The sequence below is a fragment of the Hyposmocoma kahamanoa genome, unplaced genomic scaffold (genome assembly GCF_003589595.1).
Source record: "Hyposmocoma kahamanoa isolate Upper Pololo Valley unplaced genomic scaffold, ASM358959v1 73981, whole genome shotgun sequence".
NCBI classification, from domain to species: Eukaryota; Metazoa; Arthropoda; class Insecta; order Lepidoptera; family Cosmopterigidae; genus Hyposmocoma; species Hyposmocoma kahamanoa.
Genome location: NW_020653878.1, coordinates 1 through 21,768, shown reverse-complemented (window position 1 = coordinate 21,768; position 21,768 = coordinate 1). Strand labels below are relative to the sequence as shown.

The window sequence follows — 21,768 nt, the reverse complement described above, 5'->3', positions numbered from 1 at the left end:
TTACCAAATATCGTGCTATATAAAGTATTTGGAACCTCCGGTATATGAATTTAAACTATTGCCGATATCATTTTGAAATGTCGATATTATTTTGTCAGATAGTACAATAGAAATTGAAAAGTTTATTTTTGGTAAATTTATTTATTACGTTTTGGAAAGTCATGGAACAAACGTTGTTGTTGACGATGTTAGTAATATAGTCCTGCAAGGTTGTTAGTATTTTACAAAAACTCTATAAAAAAATGAAAGACGTATAATTAAGAATGTACGTTTTTCAATTTTGAATGAGATAATGCGATTTAGTTACGACAAAAATATACCAGTGTGTATCCTCTCGTGTTTCCTGAGCGTGCCCCCGTCGGCGAATGCCTTCCAGCAGAAACGGCAGGCGTATGGCCGCTCGCCCGTGTGAATACGCACGTGGATCTGCTGCGAACTGCGCGACCCGAACACTTTGCCTGCTCAAGAAGCGTAGCGTGTGAGTGAGACAGAAACAATGTGTGATTTATTCTAATATTATGACGCATAATTTGAAACGAATATTTTTGTAGTATTGTTATTATTTTCTTAATGGCGGCCACCAGGCTTAGGTCAGTGGACGTATGAATGAATGAAATATTGTGTCTTTTTTATGATGGTACTAAAAGACCGGACGAACAAGTCGTGCGCCTGATGGCTAGCTACACGCCCGTCCATAACAATTGCAGTGCCACTCAGAGGTTAAATCCCAAAGATCTGAGAGGCACTGCGCCCGTCACACTGAGACATAAGTTGAAAAGTCCCATGCGCCTGTAATTTCACCAGCACCCTTCAAAAACGGGACGCAGTAATGCCTACATTACTGCTCGGCGGCAGAAATAGGTAACGTGGCAGTACTTCCCTGGACGAACTCTTTCACAAGGTTCTCTACTGCAACTATGAATCTTCATTCATCATCAATCATCATGATCCTATTTAAGAGTCAGCCCCTTGGCGTAGCCTCCTCCACTCCTTTGGTTGGGGCCGAGCTGTGGGCTACCAACGGGGTTACAGTTGGTATAGTGAACGGCCATCAGATACGGTGGTTAGATGGGAATAGTGAATAAGCAGTCCCCAACCAATCAACGGTACCGCTACCAGAATCCATTGGGATGAAACTCATCCCAAGCAAACTTGCTTTCCCCCTTGCCTTAGTAAAATAAGTGCAGATTTATCTTACAATAATCTCGCGTAATAATCCCAAAAACCCTAAATGTATGTCGTATTTTAATGAGATAGTCCAAATTTATCCAGTGATAGTAAGTTTTTGTAGGTGTTTTTAGCCTGGTAAAACACAATTAAGGCACGATGTAATGAATTACTGTGTATGTAATGCATTGTAAAACATTTTATGTTAATAAAGAATTTGAAAATCGAATTACTTTCCCACTTGCATCAGGTAGAGGCTATGCTAGTACTAGCAAAAAGCGGATGAATTATTTTTTATTCTATATTACACATAAAATTACAATAGCAACACAAAACAGTAACTTAAGTATAATAATCTCAGTACAGAGTACTAAAAAACCCGACTTCAAAAGTACGTGGAATTACGTCTACGTGACAAGTTTTATTGAAATATCCCCTAGTTCGTCACAAGGCCTAGGACTTGACACAGGAGATAATTAAAATCGGTTCTCACTACTCAAAGTACATTACGAGAGAAAAACGCTTTGAATTTGAGAATAGCAAAATCAACCATTAAAATAATTGCTCTATATAATAAAATTTAGGCGCTATTTATAAAAATGAATGTTATTGCATGAACAGCCACCCCTAGATGTGGATGATTTGCTTTAAAATGAAAAGGGGCCACTATGGAGGTACCCTCTTTCCAACAAAAAAAGAATCATGAAAATCGGTTCACAAATATCGGAGTTATCGCGTAACATGTATACAAAAAAAAAAAAAAACAGTCGAATCGAGAACCTTCTCCTTTTTTTGAAGTCGGTTAAAATAGTAGAAATAATAGAAGCTGTTGGCGTGTAGGAATATAAAAACTATTAGATATGATCGATGACTTCGCATCTTGTAACTTATATGATGGTAGTTATATTTTCGTAGACGCATTGGTGGATGTTTTTTACGGTATGTCATCATCATCATCCTTATTTCAGCCGAAAACGTCCACTGTTGGACATAGGTCTTCTCTAAAGATCGCCACCCACATGTGTTGCTTGCATTCAGTGAATTCCAATTCGAATATGGAAGCCTTTAATAGGGATGCCCCAAACATACTAAATAATTATTAACGTCAAAAATTTAGTTGGGTTACATGTTTTTCTATACATTAAACCGTTTACTTACCACATTCTCTGCACGGAAACTGTCGCGAATTATTTAACGAAGATGTATTATTTCGACCTCTCGACACTTTTTTCATTCTGAAACAATAAAGTCATGAGTACCGATATAAATGTATGCCTTTCTGCTCTCGTTGGTGTACAATCTCTATTACTAGGTTTTTTTACTTGTGCTTGTATTGTCAAGATCGGAGGTAATTTACGTTGAAATTTTATTTATTTATTACATACAATTACACAGCATTAGGGTGCGTTCCCATTATGCCGTGACGACAGATAGTCGTGCAGTTAGAAGTGTCGTGGCTTGTTTATGTAAATGAAGTTGATCACACATAGAACAACACGATTAACTCTCGTTCACGACTTTTTGACGTTAGGACGACAGACTGTCGTGGCAATTGGAAAGAGCTAAAACGACAGTCGTCTGACGATAAATATGTAAAAACGTCACGATAAAAATGTGACGATAGATAATCGCAGCTTCAAACGACTCTGTCGTGCAAACGACAAGGGTTGCCGTGAAAAGACAAATTGTCGTGAAGATCTAGTTGGAACAGCTAGACACGACAGTTGTTCAACGACAAAATAAACGTCCACGACACAGTCACGATAGACAGTCGTGATATGGGAACAGGCTAGATGCGACAGTCGTCTAAGAATAAATAAAACGTTACGACATAATGGGAACGCGCTCTTACAGTAAATTACCAAGGAACTGTAAAATTTATAATAATAAGTAATATTAATAATAATTCACAGATGATAGTCGCTCGTCCATCCTCTCACAAAACTTCAAACGTTCATCGCACACAGCCACCCATCAACTTGCAAAAACATCGCAGTCTGGTGCAGATACGAGAAGCGCATTAAAACAGTGCAAAGTGCGAGCAAGTGGTGATTTATTGTGTGACACAGCGCACACCGCCGACACTGCAAGTATTAATTAAGAAGTAATTTATATAACGAGGCAGAATATCATGTTTCCTTTTTGTCCAATTTCGCAACTAAGTCCATTAAAGTAGTAAGGACCATATGAAGCACTCCTGCCGGCTAATCGCGCATGGCATAAGACAGACTATTTTTCGGGTGTGTTGCCATTTAAAACAGGTGTAACTGTTGGACAGACTACTAGAAAAACGGTGATTTCAAAGGCAACCCATTATTTTTTTTAACGATAATTTGTACAAACAGTGGTTTGCTTACAGGATACTTTCAAAAATGTATAGTCTAAAGCAGTAAAGGTGCGGCATACATATTGGTTAAGTATACAAGAGTGTAATGTCATGTAATCGTTTCAAATTTCTCATGCTTGCTTTGATAGTGTTCTCCTCCCCAGCAACACACTCTTTTCATCATTCGACAATTATAATGATAATTATCCGACATATATATCCGATATTTGAAGCTATCACCGTAAAACTGGTGTAACCCACAATTAATTTAATAATCGGGTATCGCTGTATCGGATATCTGGTTAATAACATTTGCTATCTCATACACAAGGAGATGCTACCATGATTGTCCTAGATTTGTATCTTCTCAATTTACAGCCTTGGCATACGCCATAGCATATATTTATATACATATCCGATAATTGAGGCTATCAGCGTAAAAGTGGTGTAACCCACAATTAATTTAATAATGGATATCTGGTTAATCATAATATTTGCTATCTCATACACAAGGAGATGCTACCACGATTGTCCTGGATTTGTATCTTATCAGTTTACAGCCTTGGCAAACGCCACAGCATACATAGCACCACGCAAAAGATAATCACCTGTAGTGTCGTTCTTTAGAAAGTCATTAAAGCGCACGCGCAAAAATTTATAAAGTTTATTTTATAGGCTTAAGTTCAAATTATAGGCAGTTTTTTTTCTCTGTGTAATTGCTAATGTTGTACCATCTATGAAGACCACTCACGGAAGGTTTCCTTTATATTTTGCTGTATATAATAAAATAAGTTTGATTTTCATATGTCGTTTGGTCTAGTCATCGTGACGGTCACGTCGTCGTCAAGTACTTTTTGCAACAATTGTACAATAACAAATATTTGTGTTATGAAATAACAACAAAGATAAAAATAGTTTGTTTGTTCTTTGGAAAGTCTATGTCCCAGTGACTTGTGCTGTACCTAGTGTGATGCCTTTGTTGGTTGGGCGGGTCGGCGTGCAGCTCCGCGTGTGCCAACAGCTGCAACGCGTCCTGACAGGACTCACCGCACACGTCACACGTGTGCTCCCACGCGCTGCTCGTGCTGTCGTGCCGTTTGTAGCTACACACAGCACAATAGTTTATTCCCCTCTGTTGCTTTATATCAACGTTTACATAGCGATAGCAAATATTAATTCTGTGATTGACATAATTACGCGTGCGGAAGAGCGGCAAATATAACTATACTGTTTTTTTCCAAGACGGAGTAAAATGACAGTTTATTGCGCAAATGTGTTGCCCGTTTGATAAATCTGTGGCTCTAGTGAAAAGAGGTACAAGTTAAAAAGCCAACTTTATAAGGCAACGCGAAAACCACTTAACGCTTAATATCATATTAAGCTTTAACCGTTTTCCATGCCTCCTTGTACAGTTGTCTTTTTTTACCTGTACCCCTTTTCACTAGAGCCACAGAAATATTCTATCGACTTTGGACTGAATTCGTTATACTCACGCACTAATTAGCTATAACAAGGTTCACCCTTTTGTGTACATAAGTTCATGAAAAAAATTAAGCAACTCGATAATATTACTTTCACAACTACATGCAAACTGTACTTCCTTCAAAATATAACCAAGAAAAATCGGCTTGTCTTGAGAGCTCAAATCAAAGTTATGTTACATAAAGGATAACAAATAATATACCCATTCCACGTATCCGTGTATATTTATATATCGATATTGCAAATTTGAAATGTCGTAAGGGGTTTTTGGTAGTAACGGAAAATGATCTTGCGACAAAATGTCTCTTAGGACATTTCGAATTTCCACTATCGATATAAGGGTAATAATTTCGAGAATTTCGATGTATCGAATTTTGAAATGTCGTAAGGGACATTTTGTAGTAAGGAGCATTTTCTATTACGACAAAATATGCCTTACAACATTTCAAATTCCTAACGTCGATATATATAATTGCGTTATTGCCTTCTTTATTCTTATATTTTGACAATTCACTCATTGGTATCGAAACCAATTCACGAAGTACAGACACACGTGCTTATTCTAATGCAACTTGCAACTGGCAACCCTGCAACATCATAATGCTCCGTTTAAAAAAAAATACTAACATGGTTATGTTTGCAACCCCGACAGGACAGATGTGACGAAACAGTGGAGATGACATTGAGAATCGTCACGCCCGCCCCGGGGCGGGGGCTGACGTTATTTTGTAATTGCATGTACCGTTTGATGAGTGACGTTTACGTGCTTAAAGTGATTAATAAATACAGTTAACTGTAATAATAATGATCTAATAATGTCAATCTTGTACTTGACCAATATACGGGTACTAAGTTCAAATTATCACTATGAGTTGGCATTCGTTGGTAATTTCACCTGTGTGCAGCAGCGACGTGCCTCCTCAAGAGATCAGCTCGCTGGAAGGCGACGCCACAGTCTTGACAGAAGAGTGAAGGTCCCCTTAGTGCGTCCATACTGGCGCGTTCTGAACTCGCGTCCCGGACCCCCTCCATCGGCGACAGACGGAACTCCATGTCGTCATCTGTCGAAACGATGAATAGTTGACAACGTTCCAGACAAAATTATTAAAATTCGTAAAAATAAAAGAAAAAAATTGTTAGCGTGACTGGTCTGTGTATGTTAAATTTACGTTGATAAGAGTTAAATATAATAAAAGTTCTGTACAGGATTGTAACCCTACTTATCTTGACACATCATTATAAAGTAACAAGAAAGATCTACTGTTCACAATTTGCTAATAATTACTTAATTAATTTATTAAATACAAAAACGAAATGGGTTTGGGTGAATACCTATGTAAGCGTTAGGCGAGTTACTACTCCTTTAAAAATTCTGGATCTTGAGTCAAAAATATCCAAACCATATTTTTTCATAAATATCTCGTTGTAAAGCAGACACGTTGTTATCAGGGGAATATAAAAGGAAGTGTTATTCTTATACGTTCGCAGGTTAAATGTCTTGCTATTCGGGGATTACGCTTTATGCATGCATAAATTTATTTTACTTAAAAGGTAGAAGAGTCAATCACGCCATGAAGAATTCGACTGCGAGCTGGCAACCGGTACTTTCTCAATTTTGACAACTTTACACGGTGAAGAAAAATATTGTTTGCGTCATTTATATAGAATCTGGTTTATTAAATAAAAATACTTAGTGTATGTGTAATAAAAATATTCAAAAACTACGTATTTTTATTTAATAAATCAGATGGTACATAAATGACGCACATAATTTTTTTCTTCACCTGTAAAGTTGTCAAAATTGACAAAGTATCGATTGCCGGTTTACAGTCGATAACGACTTGCATAAACAAGTATATTGATTAGGTTTCAGTTGTAACATACCCGAGTTTGAGTCGTTGTAGTCGTTCCGTGGCGTCTCGTGCTTCGGTGGCGGTAGGTGCGGGTGCTTGGTGGCAGCGTGGTGTGCCAACGCTTCGCGTGACCAGCACAACTCACCGCATGACACACACTCCACCGGAGAATCGCCGCCGTGCACCTGCCACATACATATGCTCAAGTCCTACACAAAGCCGCGTAGAACAAAACATTCTGTAAATACAGGGTTATTTGTAAAGTGCTAACAATGAAATGAAATGAAACGACCTCGGAGGACCACTAACATCATCATCGCATTGGCAGTGCCCCAAAACTCTGAGTGGTACTGCAACTGCTATGGATAGGCGTGTCCTTAAACTGCTTCCGTGACTGAACGGTTACAATGGACTGCCGGGGTTCAATTCCCGGGCCGGGTGAAATATTTGTATGACCTACATTTATTTATCTCGTGAGTTTGGGTGTAATTTGTGGTTGTTTAATGTGTGTGTCCATGGCACCCGCGACACAGGGCTTCCCTAGTGCGGGGCTATGAGTGCGTGTGTTATTGTTATTTACCACCAGGCGCACGACTTGTTCGTTCCTTCACTTGGTATTATAAAAAAAATCATAAACAATAACTTGTTCCATGACTTTTTACAAAATTTACCAAAAATGTTTTTTTAAACAGTAATAAAACCTCTATACAAAAAAGGTGATAAGGGCGAATTAGGGAACTATACGCCAGTTGCTTTAATTCCAGTACTGTCCAAGATTTTCGAAAGATTAATATTTAATAACCTATACTCAATCTATAAAAAATAATACATTCATCGACCAACAGAAAGGCTTCCGTAAGAATAATTCCATCAATTTGGCTATCTACGAATTTCTTAAAATATATTCTAGGACGGACAGAGGTCAACCTGTTTCATCATTGTACAAAGCATTTGATTATATAAAAAATAACACGCTGTTGCGTAAATTCTGGGTATACGGTGTAAGAGGCAATGCCCAGGAACTAATAAAATCCTACCTTAAAATAGACTTCAGTCAACACACATCAGTAAAGTGTATCCCGTATCGAAACATGAAATGTTTTATGCATCATCGCAGAGAATAGTAAGCCAAGGAGTACCTCCAGGTAGCATATTGGGACCATTGCTATTCTTAATATAAATAAATGACATTCTTAAATCAATTAACGAATCCTACAATATTGTTTGTGGATGATTGTACGGTAATTTATGACAATGAAACAAATATAAATACAAGTTTGAACTCTATTATTGAATGGCTGAAATATAATGATCAAGTTATAAATCTAGACAAAACTAAAGTTATGAACTTTAAACAAAGATACAATAAACCTATGCAAACTAGAGTGGTCTATGAAAGCAAGGAGGTCGGTGAAACAATGACAGTAAAGTGCTTAGGTTTATATATAGATAATAATCTAAAATGGTAAACAAACCTAGAATATGTATGTGGTAAGATACTAAAGTTTTCTTATGCATTGTTTAGTCTATATCGAAAATAGTAAATTTAAACGCTTTAGTGACCGCCTACCGTGGTTATGTAGCAACCAACCTTAGGTATGGAATCATTTTTTGGGGAAATGCACCGTACATTGAACGCATATTCAAAGCTCAAAAGAGATGTATTCGGGGTATATGCGGCTTGAAAAAAAAAAACAGATAGCTGTCAACCACATTTTAAAAATTTGAAAATACTGACTCTACCATGCTTATATATATTTAAAATTTCACTTTTCGTAAAGCGTCATCTTCATTAATTTGAATTTGTCATACGAGCCCACCGTTCTCATCAACTGAAAAGTAGATCATGTAAAACTGCTCTACTTCAAAATAGTCTAATAGTAATTATTGGCTACGAAGGTATATAACAAACTTCCACTTGAAATTAGGAATTGCAATGATTGTGCAAAATTTGAGAACTTATTATTTAATTATCTAAATGATAGGACATTCTACAGTATTGAAGATTTTTTATAAAATTTACATTTCATTATTAAATTTGTTATTGATTATTTTACTATTGTTATTATGTTTCATTAGTATTAGGTTGCATTAATTGGACTGCATGATTATAATAATATTACAAATTATTGCATGAGAATTACTAAACCTAAGAAAACTTTGTATGCCATAAGGCAACTTTATAACCTGTGTATCACAAAGAAATAAATGATTTGATTTGATTTAAATTTAAAGATCGAACAGAAAGAAAATTTCTAATGACCCGACAGGCCTTGGAATATGTTCCATGGGTAGTTGGCATAGTGTCTAGCTAAGTTTGCTAGAAGACGAATGGATGGTTCAAATCCAGCCGGGTCGAAGGAATTATCCATCTTTGTAGTCATAATTAAAATTGACTATTTTTTTATGCTCATAGCCTCAGCTTTTTAAAGGAATGTTTCATTGTAAGGGACGAAAAAATCGAGTTCGGTTACATTAGGTTGTTATTAATACTATATTCACCCTTGCATGTGACTGCAATGCCTTCTCTCTAGCAAATCCAACTCCACAATGGCGACAGACAAAAGGGCGGCTGGGGTCAGCGGGCGCGGGCGGCGGCGTTGGCGGCGAAGGGGGGGACGCTGGCGATGGCGGGGACGGCGGCGTCGGAGGGGGTTTAGGCGACCGCCGTCGTGACCATTGTTGAGTGCGTGCACTAGTCATGTTCTCCCATAGACCATTCTGCAATTGCATGTGGAATATAAATAATTGTTACGAATAAGTAATTGCATTACAAGTAGCTTCGAAACATTATACGAACGTGCTAAGTGCTTATAGCTAAGTTGGTACTTAAGCTGCGCAATAAGAAATTTATGTATTTGATACATATTATATCCTACGTATACAAAAATATATCTTACAATACAAACGGCTGTTTAGTTTAGGTACCAGTTATTACTGTTTAGCCACTTATTTTATCAAATAAAAACAAAAGTTGCTTACAAACATAATAGGAAATGTATAGTAGATTGTACAACAAGTGCATAAAACGCGTCACTCTACCTGTGACCAGTATATCCTGTGGATACTTAAGACGAGGGTAAAATGGGTTTTATGAGCGACTTATATACTCTGATTTTCACATCGATTGTGAGGAAATCAAACAGCTATACTACAAATAAACGATTATTTAATTAAAATTGAATGTAAAATGACAACAATTAGACATATTTAATTTGAGGTTTCTTTTATTTTATGCACTAGAGCCATTGACTTACAATTATATGGACGTCGGGTCCGCACTTGTAAGGCGCTAAAATCGTATACAGAGCGCGACACTCCGCTTTAGTCTTCATTTGTTCTACGGACAGCGCGATACTGCGATGACATAACAATTTAAATTTCGAATAGGTTGACTTGGGACATTTTTTTCGTGGTTTTTGTATTAGACCCGTCGTCCATTTATTTGTAAGTCAATGACTAGAGCATAAAATCCTATTTTATGCAGCCTACACCCAGCATAAATACGAACTTTAAGAGCATGAGAAGTAAAAACATTTTTTTTCAGATGAAAATCACGTGTTTGTTTTTTCAAACAAACTAACATTCACGGTTGACCGAAAGACCTGTAAAGGGTATGTGTAACAATAGGGAAAACTAAGTACTCGATATAATGTAAACACAAATAGATGATGAGTTTCCACAAATAGATGAAACATATTTTATGGTGTACTTTATATTTTGGAAAATAAATATATTACTATTATATTGTTCAGTTAGACTTAAGGTCGTATTGTAGAACGCTACTCAATACTCAAGTCAGGATTTGAGTATTGCAGTGAGCACTGAAAATCATACTCAAGTCCTTGCCATTAGAGTCGTATTTCCAATGCTTGAAATCATACTCAAGTCTGCTCAAATCCTGACTTGAGCATTGAGTAGAGTTCTGGAATACGACCCTTAGACGTATATGTGTGGCTTTATAAGTCAAAGTCAAATAATCATTTATTCCATTGGTAAAATTTTTACACTTGAAAACGATTTTAAAACTACTAGGGATGGTATCGACCAACAAAACATGGTTTACTGACATCGATTTTTTTTTGACAAAACAATCGACGTATCGACTAACATTGGCTTAAAAAATCGATTAATCGACAAAATATAAATATTTTATTAATAGCTCGCATTACTTCATTCATACTCTTGTTGGTGAATTTTTTTAGCTGTAGAAGTAGTTTTACAACGTCACTTTCATCTCTTACGTTGTTCGTTGTTTACCTGATTTCTAAAGTTAAAAAGAGAAAGTATAGAGAGAGCTAGACAATACTCCATTAATTCTAAGCTAATAGTACCAGGGTTTCTAGAATAACCTCGAAAACACAGTTGGCTCAGGCGGCATGCATAGAAACCTCGTAACAAAACCCTCATTTCCCGCCTTATTTCAAATTACACAAATTACAATTTTATGATTAGATTATGTAGACCATCTTTCTGGTGTCACGGTATTGCGTCTCATTTTTCGAAAATCGACTAAATAAAATGACATTTAAAATTAGATTAAATGATAGATCTGCAGTAGTAGCAGATATTTCACTAAAATCACAACAATTTATTTATTGAATAGAACCAATAAAAAGTTTATAACTAATAATTATTACTCCCTTACCATTCGGTAATTTTTTGAACTATCAAATCCTGTTTTCTTAATTTCATCATTTTTTAGTTAGGACAGTATTTGGTTTCATGTGCGATTCTCTTATAATAAAATATACTAAATGGGTTTAACTAAACAAATTAACACTAAAGCACAAAAAAATAAAGCCCCAAACATTAGCTTTTTCACACAATTGTGACTTTGTTTGTAAACTAGGCACGTGACACTTGATATCACCTCAACTTAAACCATTCTAGTAAACAATACTTACTTCAACAGGATCAGGATTCTTTTTCCGTCGCCCCCTCTTCTTTTTTGGTTTTAGAAGTTGGTCATTGTCTAACATCTCTTCTGGAACAAGTAACAAGCGTAATAAGACTAAATTAAGTTTACTTGAAGTCAAGGTTCTTTGAATATGGTATTATGACGAGTACATCGGAATGTTACCAATGTTTTATACCTCTCTGGCATTACAGGAGTACGCTAAGGAGAGGTTTTTCCATTAAATTGTTGTCATTATCAAAACAAAATAAAACAAAAGACCTAGAGAAACAATTATTTAACGCTTATTTACTAATAGTAAAAGATAAGGCGGTGTTTCATGAAATCTATCTAGAGGAATTTATTTCGAAGACAATGTAATTTAATTTTTATTTGACGTCGTTGCATTTGGACAATATTGTACTGCTTTATTTTTTTACTTATACCATTTTGTTTTATATTAATTACTGTTATTTACATTAGTAACAATCATAACATTCCTTGACATTATACTTTAAATTGTAATATTGTGACATTGAAATACGAAATGAATGATTCAATTCTGTTTTTGTCAGCATTTCCACCCACTTATCAGCACTCAGCTAGCTTTAGCATCAATCGTGCTAGTGACATCTCAAAAAAAAATTTAAATTTAAATAAAATTAGTATGTGTGGCGTATTGTATCGTGAATTAGTATTCGTTATGTAAATCAGCATTAACAAATTTAATATGTTATGATATTTATGTTTAGAGAATAAGCCTGGCAGTTCAGGCGTCATAAATTGGTGAGATATTAGGAGTTCGCTGGGAGTGCATTGGCTGTTCGGCACTAGAGTTAGTAAGTTTGCATAATGTTTATTGCTTATTTAGATACAATATTTGTTGTCTATACGGCCTGAAAATAGAGTATGACGAAGCAGTAACAGATGCACTGCTCTACTAATAGCACACGTCATATTGTTGCGTTGCACTTCCGCGTCAAACAGCATCCGCAATTGCTGCACCATAGTACCTTAGCGTAATATATGTATTTCACTTATAAATATCATAATCAATTTTTACGGCCCGCTCCGGTTTAATGTAATATGGCTTTTATTCACAGTTTTATTCATTCAATTTTTGCATCCCGCAAAATAAGTTTCTGACCCAAGCCAATTTAATACAACTCTTACCGTAATCAATGGCATCCTGTGTGTCGGGTACAAAAGCATGGACCTTGAGGTGGTTCATCAAGTCACATTTTCGCACATATCGCACGCCGCAAAGATTGCAAGCATGAGGTCGGTCATTTTGATGGGCAACCATGTGGTTCATTAAAGCCGCTTTCTTGCGGAACCTCCGCGAACAGAAATCGCAGGGCCATGGCCGCATGGCTGTGTATTCATCCTAAAATATTGAAATACGTTCGTTATGTTAAAATGCTCTAAAGAATTTAAGTGTGCAGATTTATTAGAGAATTTAAAGTGGAAATTTACTCAAATAATTTTGTTTTGAATCTTATACTGATCCTATGTTGTCTTGTGATTCACAATATTGGGACAAGATAACTTTCTACAAAGCTATCTAGGTATGTATAAGAATACAGAATAACATTTAGCACAGTCTGAATACATCTGAGTAATAAGTAAAACTAAATTATTTTAGTTTGAGCCATTTTTCTTGAAGAGCAGCAGTATGTTGTCATGTAACTCATTTTCGATAAATTGTAAATTACGTACAATTGTGTTGAAATGAACGAAATTATTCCAACAACTTTCGTGAGACTATAGTGGCATTCTCAGTTGTTATAAACAACAAAAACAATTGATTAAGCAATAAGAAAAAAATTATTGAAACTATTTTAAACAGAAAATAAAACAATATTTACTTGATCTGTGGGCAAGGGGACATCAATGTCATTTTCTTCTTTGATATCTGACACTGGATTTACGAAATGATCTAGAGACACTTCAACTCTGAAAAAAAAATTATCTTATTAAATATATGTCACTGGTCAGGAAAGAGTTAGGATGAACGTCATACAATGAGATCTAAAATAAGGTATAACCAAATGAGCATCATTTCTAAATTGAAGACTGAGAGTCGTATTCCAGAACTCAAGTCAGGATTTGAGTATTGCAGTGAGCACTGAAAATTATACTCAAGGCCTTGCCAAGAGTCGTATTTCCAGTGCTTGAAATCATACTCAAGAGTTCTGGAATACGATCTTTAGAAACACACATCGCTTAAGCACAAAATAAGTAATATGGTCCATTACTCCCTAAACATTAAATATTTGTCTAAAAAAAGGAAAATCAAAGGTGCCGCCGCGCAGAGACCGCGTGCGTCTAATTATTGTCATGGCAAAATACGCTCTATTTGTTTAGCTCTTACATAACTTACAACAGAGTAATATTGTTATATTTTAAAGTAAATATATAACTTTTCCGTAAATAATAGTGTAAAACTACTTGCGAATATCCACTAACATAATTTTCACTAGAATAAAAATTTTAATGGGTTTTTCATTAATTTCTGAGATGCTATCAATATTTTCGTGTTTCATATTTTAATATAAGATATAACGTTTTTTTCATCTTTAATTTTGTCACACATTACCAATAAGTAATATTATTTTTGAAGTTTTTAATTGCTTCTGTAAAGTTGCAGTTTTACCTTTACACAATTATTCGGTGGAGCCTAAATAAGTAAATCAATTTTACTCAAAATTTTGAGCCTTGTCACTTCGTCGCCGACATGTGGTATTTGGACTATAAATAATGAGAACTGTTAATGCCTTTTTTACAATGGGATACCACAATTTCACCTATTACCTCTATTTCTTTGCACCACTCACCTATCTTGTCCACCATGTGGCACCCAGTCATCGGTAATGACCTCTTCCGTGACACACTCTACACTGGGGTCAAGCTCAGCTGTCTCTGTATAGCTCACTACATCCTGGGCTAAGTACATCAAGTTCTCTGCTGCCATTTGATCTGTGTCAGCTATCATATCTGATTGCTGAATAAAGACAATGAATTAGATACAATTTCTATAAATATATTTCACATCTTGATGAACAAAGCGCCTTCAAATTAGACGCTTATAGAAGCGCTGCAGTGGCGCGGCAGTCGCGCGTCTGTAGCGCTTAAGAAATTTCTAGTTCACTAATTGTTTGTGACTGCGAAAGTAGCGCTACCACTGCGCTTCTAAATATTGTATGAAAATTAGTAGTGGCGCGGCTGCAGTGTCACAGTGGCGGCACTGCAGCACTAAGCGTCTAATATGATTGGGCTCTAAATTTTGTTTAAAAATATAGCAGGTCACTTTAGGAATGGCAGGTTGTTTTTGTAACTTGTCATTGTCATAATCGTCGTAGTATTTTTAGCGCCAAATCAGTGCGCAAGATAAGCTATATAATTACTTGTCACTACCTAGCAAAGATACGCGCGCGTATTTGGTGCTGGACCTGTCTCTAGCCTTGACTGGTAGGCAGGAATGTAGGTCCAATTACTTACTACAATATGCACTACTATTTTACATCTTGGCAAAAGTGGAAAGTATATTTACTGTCAATAACATTCCCAAAAAGTGTATTCATAATTGGACGTAGAGACATGGCAGTTTTAAGTTTAAAAATGTTACTCACTAATGTTTAATTTCAAAACTTATAACGTCATGTAACTCCAGAGATAATTATATATGTTTAAATGTTGGATTTTTTGCTGATCTAAGAGGTTAGACTTTAGGAACCGTTTGGTACATGTAACTCATTTTTAACCGACTTCAAAAAAGGAGGAGGGTCTCAATTCGACTGTATGTTCTTTTTTTTCTTTTGATAATTTAGTGGATTGGATCCTTTTTGCATAACTACATCGAATTGAATAATTTACTTGGTTAAACCAGATAAAAATACAGGTGATAATTTTTCTTGAATCAACATTCAAATTATTAGATTACACTTATTGTTTGTGAAAAGAATAAATAATTACCATTTGTGCATATGGCCCAGGTTGCACATTTTCAAGGCTGTAGTTGGCAACCTCTGTTTTTACCACATCCGATGAATTCTTGAAATAATTAAATTGCTTTTAAAATAAAATTTTCACTTATTAATGTGTTTTTGGGCATAAAATCAATTACAGATGGTAAAAAAGAAATGTATTCTTAATACTTTTTGTATATACAAATAACCTGGGACCTACATCACATTTCATTTCAACTATGCTAAAAGAAGATCTCCACCAATAAGTGTTTACATCAATACAATTAAAGAGTTGACATCTAATGCAGCGTGTAATATATGTATGCAGTATCTATCAAAGAAAATAGCAGTAATCTAAAAAAATTGATGTATTTGATTCCAACTTTAAATTATTTTAAGTAGAAGAGCTAACAAACCTTGACTTCCACCTCCTCCTCCCAGTGGAGGGTAAATTCTTCCCCATCTCCATCCATTTTGGACTACTCTCCTTTTCTCCTATCCATTACTGTATATGAAAAAAATAATTTCATCAACATATAAAACCGGTTATATTAAAATATTACAACTCGAAAATTGCTAATAATTGTTTTAATAGACATAAAATCGATTTAAAAATGTTGAGAGGTAACGAAAACTGATTTCATATGACCTTAAACTCAAAGTCTAAAGGAAAGCAATCTATAATACTGTCAACGGATTTCTATACACCCTCTAACATTCCACAATCAAAACATCAACATAACCTTACCACCATAATAATAATTCCTACACCATTCAGCCGATTCGCAACATCTACAGTTAATTACCAATAGGTATCAACATTCTGATCAAAGATGGTCTAATAATAAAGACGCAAAGCCCAATCAAAATGGTGTCAAGCAAGTTACAGAAACGCTTAGGTTATATCTTGTCAAATGAAAAGGTTAGCCCAAACATAAACTTTATCCCGAAAATCATTTACGCCTAAATAATGAGAAAAATACCTTTTCTTTGTGAAGAATCGCTACAATTTCCGCATTAATCGAAGCTTCGTTATATATCTATACGTTTACATGACGCAATCACAGAATTATCAATAGTTGTATGTATGTACATGGATGAAAACAGAATTATAACCAAAGTGATCATAAAAGTAATGAAAATACTTACCGGGTAATAATTCAGTAAGTTTATTTTAACGATTTGTAACACAAATGGCGTGAACAAAGCTAAAATATTCTAAAGTGTTTGGTTATTCGACAAATGGCTATCTTCCATTTATTTTTTATAACCAACCATAGCTCAAGAAAGTGGATGACTTTTTTTTAATTCGTAGACAACTCGAATTTTCTTTATAAACACCCATTCGTTTAGTCTTAATTTTATTCGTTAATTTGGAAACCTTACGAACCTTACCATCAAAAAGTCAAAAGGTGTTCCTTACGATAAAACGAATATATCATCCACTTGGCAGCTAAAAAAATAAAAATTCTATCAACAAACTTCAATTTGCAGTAAAAAAATTTTTGCGCGTTCAACCTTTTATTTATAATTATTATTGTAAACAGACAGAAAAGTAAAACTTTGAAGTAACTAGTGGCAACAATAATCGGCAGCCATGGCCCAGGAATTGAAAGAACTTTGTGAATTACTCTTTCCGGATTCTTCATCAGGTATTTTAACATAAATATACAAATAACTCCGTCGTATTTACCGAACATGCTACGCTTAGAATGTTTTCTGTAATTAAATGAGGGCGCTTAGCATATTCAAAACCTTTTAATAAATTGCTAATTCCCACGTTACTAAGATATCATTTTTTTTTTGTAGAAACTCCAGAGTATTTTGGAGACATAGCGGACTATATAAAGAAATTGGGCAGTCAGAACTGGGAATACGTCCGCAAAGAGCCAGAAAAATTAACAGAGGAAATGAAACAATTAACAGAACAAACTCAAGACCTGGCGTTCACCAATTACAAGACCTTTGTAGAAACAGCTGAGATTTCGCGAACTATCAGAAGCGACCTAGGCAAATCCAAAGATTCTTTAGAAACTTTTTTAAATACGACACCAGATTTTATACAGGAATGTGAGAAGTTTTCTCAAATGGCTGGCAACATAGTTAAAGAGAAAAGGTATGAGTTTTTTACATTGGCGTTTTCATCATAATACCTATAATAATAATCAGTACATAATACTGTTTTAAAATAATTTTATCAAGATTATTGTGATGAGTTCAAATTTGTATTATAAAATTAAAGGAAAATAGTATGCAAATTGATACATAACTTCAAATAAATTCCCTAAAAAATATGTAGTTTAACACGTACATTTTTGAAATATGCTGTGATCAGTTTGGTAGTATACAGGGTTAATTTAAAATACTAAAAACCTGCCATAACTTTTAATATTCATTGGATTTTACTATCATACACAAATAAAAATATTTAAATAGATTGCTCTAAACAGTGATGACTCTGTACAGTAACAAAAGAAAGAACAAGATGCCAAATGCAGAATGCAGGAGGTGGTCGGGTGCACCTTTTGAACTTACTACCTTACTATCAAATAAATATCTAGAAAGTGTCAAATGGAACAACAGTTTTATTTTTGGTAAATTTTGTGTTTTGTAACAATGATGGTTTGAAAAGTTGTTTACAATGTTAGTAAAAGTCCTGTGAGGATGTTAGTATTTTACAAATAATCCTGTATATAGAACAATATGGCTAGTGAATAGAACAATTATACATCTAGATGTAAAAGTGCATAAAGCTTGCAAGACTATAGCGTAAATATGGATTATCAGGTTGTATTATTAATTATGTTGCGTTTCTATGAAACTATAATGAATTAATTATGGTTAAATAATAATTGTGTAATAAAAATTATTGCAGCCGCTACAGTTCCATACGCAACCAAAGTGACAAATTACTGGAACTTCTAGAATTACCCTCATTAATGAGAGAAGCTCTTAATGCAGAGGACTACGAAAGTGCTCTAGACATCTTCACTTTTGTTCGCAATCTCTCTAAGAGATATTCTGAAATACCTATAGTTCAGGTAAGTAATAAGAAAACAATGGAGTCTACAACAATATTGATTCTAAACTTTTTCTTTCAAATTGCTTAATCCAAACAGTTCATTACTAAAATTTTAAAATTATAATAGTATGTTTAAATTGTCCAAATTTTGCAATTACAATGAATCACACTGTAATATTCTAGCAAATCCAACACTATTAAATGTTAGTTTGATTTTCATTGTTGAAATTCCAATCAATGCTTATTTTGCCAGTTATAACTAAAGGTAATGTATATTACTAAATAAATAAAGGTAATGTAAATTATCATTGGCACATATAGAAGAGACTATGCATTGTCATTATAAACATAGTCTAATAATATATTAGATAGAGGGTTGAATTATATAGTGACTACTTGTACTGTTGGATGATACATACAGTTAAAAAAATTATTCTAAGTAAACATTAAATTAAACAAGTAGTAATTTACATTCCCATAAACAATTGGACATACGGTATTCGGCTGTGAGGTGTGGCTAGCAAGAATAATATACTTTGTCTCCAATGAGGGCAGAATTGTATTCTGATGACAATAGTCAATGCCCCTCAGTACACTCAGAATGATGAGATTGATAATCACCTAAACATGTCATCAGTAGCTGCTGAGATCGATCGACATAAAACTAAGCACAAAGAATGTCTATCCTGCCACCTGAGCCCACTCATCGCGGAACTTCTAGATCCATCAACTATGGTAAACGGCTTAAGCGAAGCCATGTTCTATACTTGGGATCTGTGGCACAGGCGCTCTTATTTTCGATAGATTCGCTTATACTCGTACCTTGGTGGCCGATCGCAAATAAAATAATTTAAAAAAAAAATGAGCAATGCAATTTTTAATAAGTGATGTAAATATATTTGTTTGCTTCAGAATACAACGAATGAAATTATGACTCTCTGGTTTGAAACGCTGTATCATCTATTCAACCAACTTCGATATGACTTGCCACTGCCTCAATGCTTACAGGTAACAGAAATTGAGGTTTAATTGTATTGAATTAGTTTTATGAGATGATATTTATTATCCTTTATTCAACTAAATGTCCATTCATACTACTACTTCTTTATATTAGCCAATGGTTATTTAATCTACAAAAAAATATTGAAACTGCATTAAACCGTGCGGTGACGGATTAGAATACAATTCACCGCCCCTCTCTTCCCGTGGGTGTCGTAAGAGGCGACTAAGGGATATTGAGCAACCAGCTGCTCCACTGGTGGTAGGGCTTGAAAACCCGCCTGGTTAGTGACCACCGTGCGCATGATGGAAAACCCGCCAAGTGTTCGCTAGTCGGATGCGTTCCGGGATCAGTCAGCGTACAACCAGAGCCCGAGGCAACGCTGCCGCGACATTTGTGGTCTGTGGAGGCTTCCGCCGAACCAGTGCCAGGACAACTGCATTGACCCGCCGGCCAGGGAGACCCGTAGAAACGGTTGTTCCGCTGGCCGCCCGCGGTACAGTACAGGGGCCCAAGCGTGCTTAACCAGCTCGTGAGGCTGCCTCACCATGCCGCGCATAATCTCGGTGTGGTTCGTCGTGCCGGTTGGTGACCGGGAGGTGGGGTCCCGGCGGCCATTCCCGGGGGGGTTCGGGGGCCCTTCCGTCCGGCGGATCAGCGCAACTTGTCTGTAGGCAAGTCTCTGGGGAAGCAGGCTCCGCGATTTGACCGCTTGTGTCGCGGCACTGTTTTCTCGCTTCATGCCTCTTTTTCCCTCCAACATGTTGGCGCAAAGTACAAATTTCGGTCGTACAGCGGTGCACACCCCCACCACTAAAGCGCTCTTTAAGGTGGAGTTCACGAACATTCGAGGACTCCACAGTAACATCCACGCCGTCCATCAACATCTTGAGACGGCTCGACCAGAAATGCTGTTCCTTACGGAGACGCAAATACTCTGCCCGGCTGACAGCAGCTACTTGAATTACCCTGGCTATATGCTTGAAGAGTCCTTCAGAGCGAAAGCTGGGGTCTGCTTGTTTGTCCGGGCAGATGTTTGCTGTCGCCGTCTGCGTCATTTGGAGGACCCCTCCTTCTCCATCCTTGGGGTACATGTTGACCTGGGCAGTCATTGCCGTGTCTACATGTGCCTCTACAGATCCCACCACGGCGACATGGAGACAACTCGTCTCATGGACCACCTTACTCGGGCGGCAGATGACGCGCAGGCGCAGTTTCCTACAGCGGAATTGGTGTTTTTAGGGGACTTCAATGCTCACCACGAGTCGTGGTTAAGTTCCTCTAAAACTGACCATGCTGGAAGAACTGCCCACACATTCGCTCTCACACACGATTTAACCCAACTGGTGAATCAGCCCACCCGGATTCCAGATAGGGTTGGTGACGCGCCCTCTTTGTTGGACCTTCTGCTGACGTCTCGCCCGGCTGGATATCGGGTGGTGGTCCAAGCCCCTCTGGGCACTTCGGATCACTGCTTGATATCCACTAAAGTGGCAACGTTACTGCCACCACCACCTACTGTGGCTAAACGCCGCATTTGGCATTATGCGTCGGCAGATTGGGACGGTATGCGGGACTATTTTGCATCCGTTCCCTGGCGGCAGCGCTGTTTTAGTGAGGTGGATCCAACAGCTAGCGCGACTGCCGTTGCTGATGAGATCTTAATCGGGATGGAATACTACATCCCGCATTCGGATCTCGTCAGTAAAGGGAGGCGCAACCGCTGGTTCAACCGCGAGTGTGCTGTGGCTGTTGAGAACAAACAGACTGCATACCGCGCTTGGATCAGGGGTCTAGCTTCAGACGATCCCAATACGAACTCACTTAAAACAGCCTACAATAATGCCACCAGGTCTTGCAAAAGAGCGTACATCAGAGCGGATGCTCAGCGCGTCGCACGAGTTGGCCAAGAACTCTTGACGCATCCCACAGGTAGTCGTAGCTACTGGCGTCTGGCCAGAGCCGTTGCGTCGAACTTCTGCCAGCCCTCGCTGCCACCGCTGAGATATTCTGACGGCAATCTAGCCCACAAGCCGCAAGATAAAGCCGACCT

General features: G+C 36.7%; 2 protein-coding genes across 2 annotated transcripts; one reads left to right on the top strand and one right to left on the bottom strand.

Annotated features, from left to right (window-relative positions):
• Nucleotides 1-320: 320 nt before the first annotated feature.
• LOC113232336 (myeloid zinc finger 1-like) lies at nucleotides 321-16,199 on the bottom strand (the record flags this gene model as incomplete). The annotated part of the gene is made up of 12 exons (XM_026467014.1): nucleotides 16,110-16,199; nucleotides 15,701-15,778; nucleotides 14,563-14,729; nucleotides 13,594-13,681; nucleotides 12,899-13,112; nucleotides 11,736-11,815; nucleotides 9,331-9,549; nucleotides 6,860-7,013; nucleotides 5,871-6,036; nucleotides 4,456-4,596; nucleotides 2,326-2,402; nucleotides 321-458 (listed from the first exon to the last, which is right to left on the bottom strand). Coding segments are annotated over exons 1-12 (1,579 nt in total), but the record flags the coding sequence as incomplete, so codon positions are not given.
• A 1,052-nt stretch (nucleotides 16,200-17,251) lies between these two features.
• LOC113232337 (conserved oligomeric Golgi complex subunit 8-like) lies at nucleotides 17,252-19,744 on the top strand. The gene is made up of 4 exons (XM_026467015.1): nucleotides 17,252-17,345; nucleotides 17,503-17,809; nucleotides 18,569-18,734; nucleotides 19,628-19,744. The coding sequence occupies exons 1-4, from the start codon at nucleotides 17,291-17,293 to the stop codon at nucleotides 19,742-19,744; spliced, it is 645 nt and encodes a 214-aa protein (XP_026322800.1). The 5' UTR covers nucleotides 17,252-17,290.
• Nucleotides 19,745-21,768: the final 2,024 nt, after the last annotated feature.

Bases quoted from the DNA above. Each gene is read 5' to 3' on its own strand.
- LOC113232337 (XM_026467015.1), top strand. From the start codon at position 17,291: ATGGCCCAGGAATTGAAAGAACTTTGTGAATTACTCTTTCCGGATTCT. The intron at 17,810-18,568 runs GTATGAGTTTTT...AAATTATTGCAG, and splicing joins AACATAGTTAAAGAGAAAAG to CCGCTACAGTTCCATACGCA. The intron at 18,735-19,627 runs GTAAGTAATAAG...TGTTTGCTTCAG, and splicing joins CTGAAATACCTATAGTTCAG to AATACAACGAATGAAATTAT.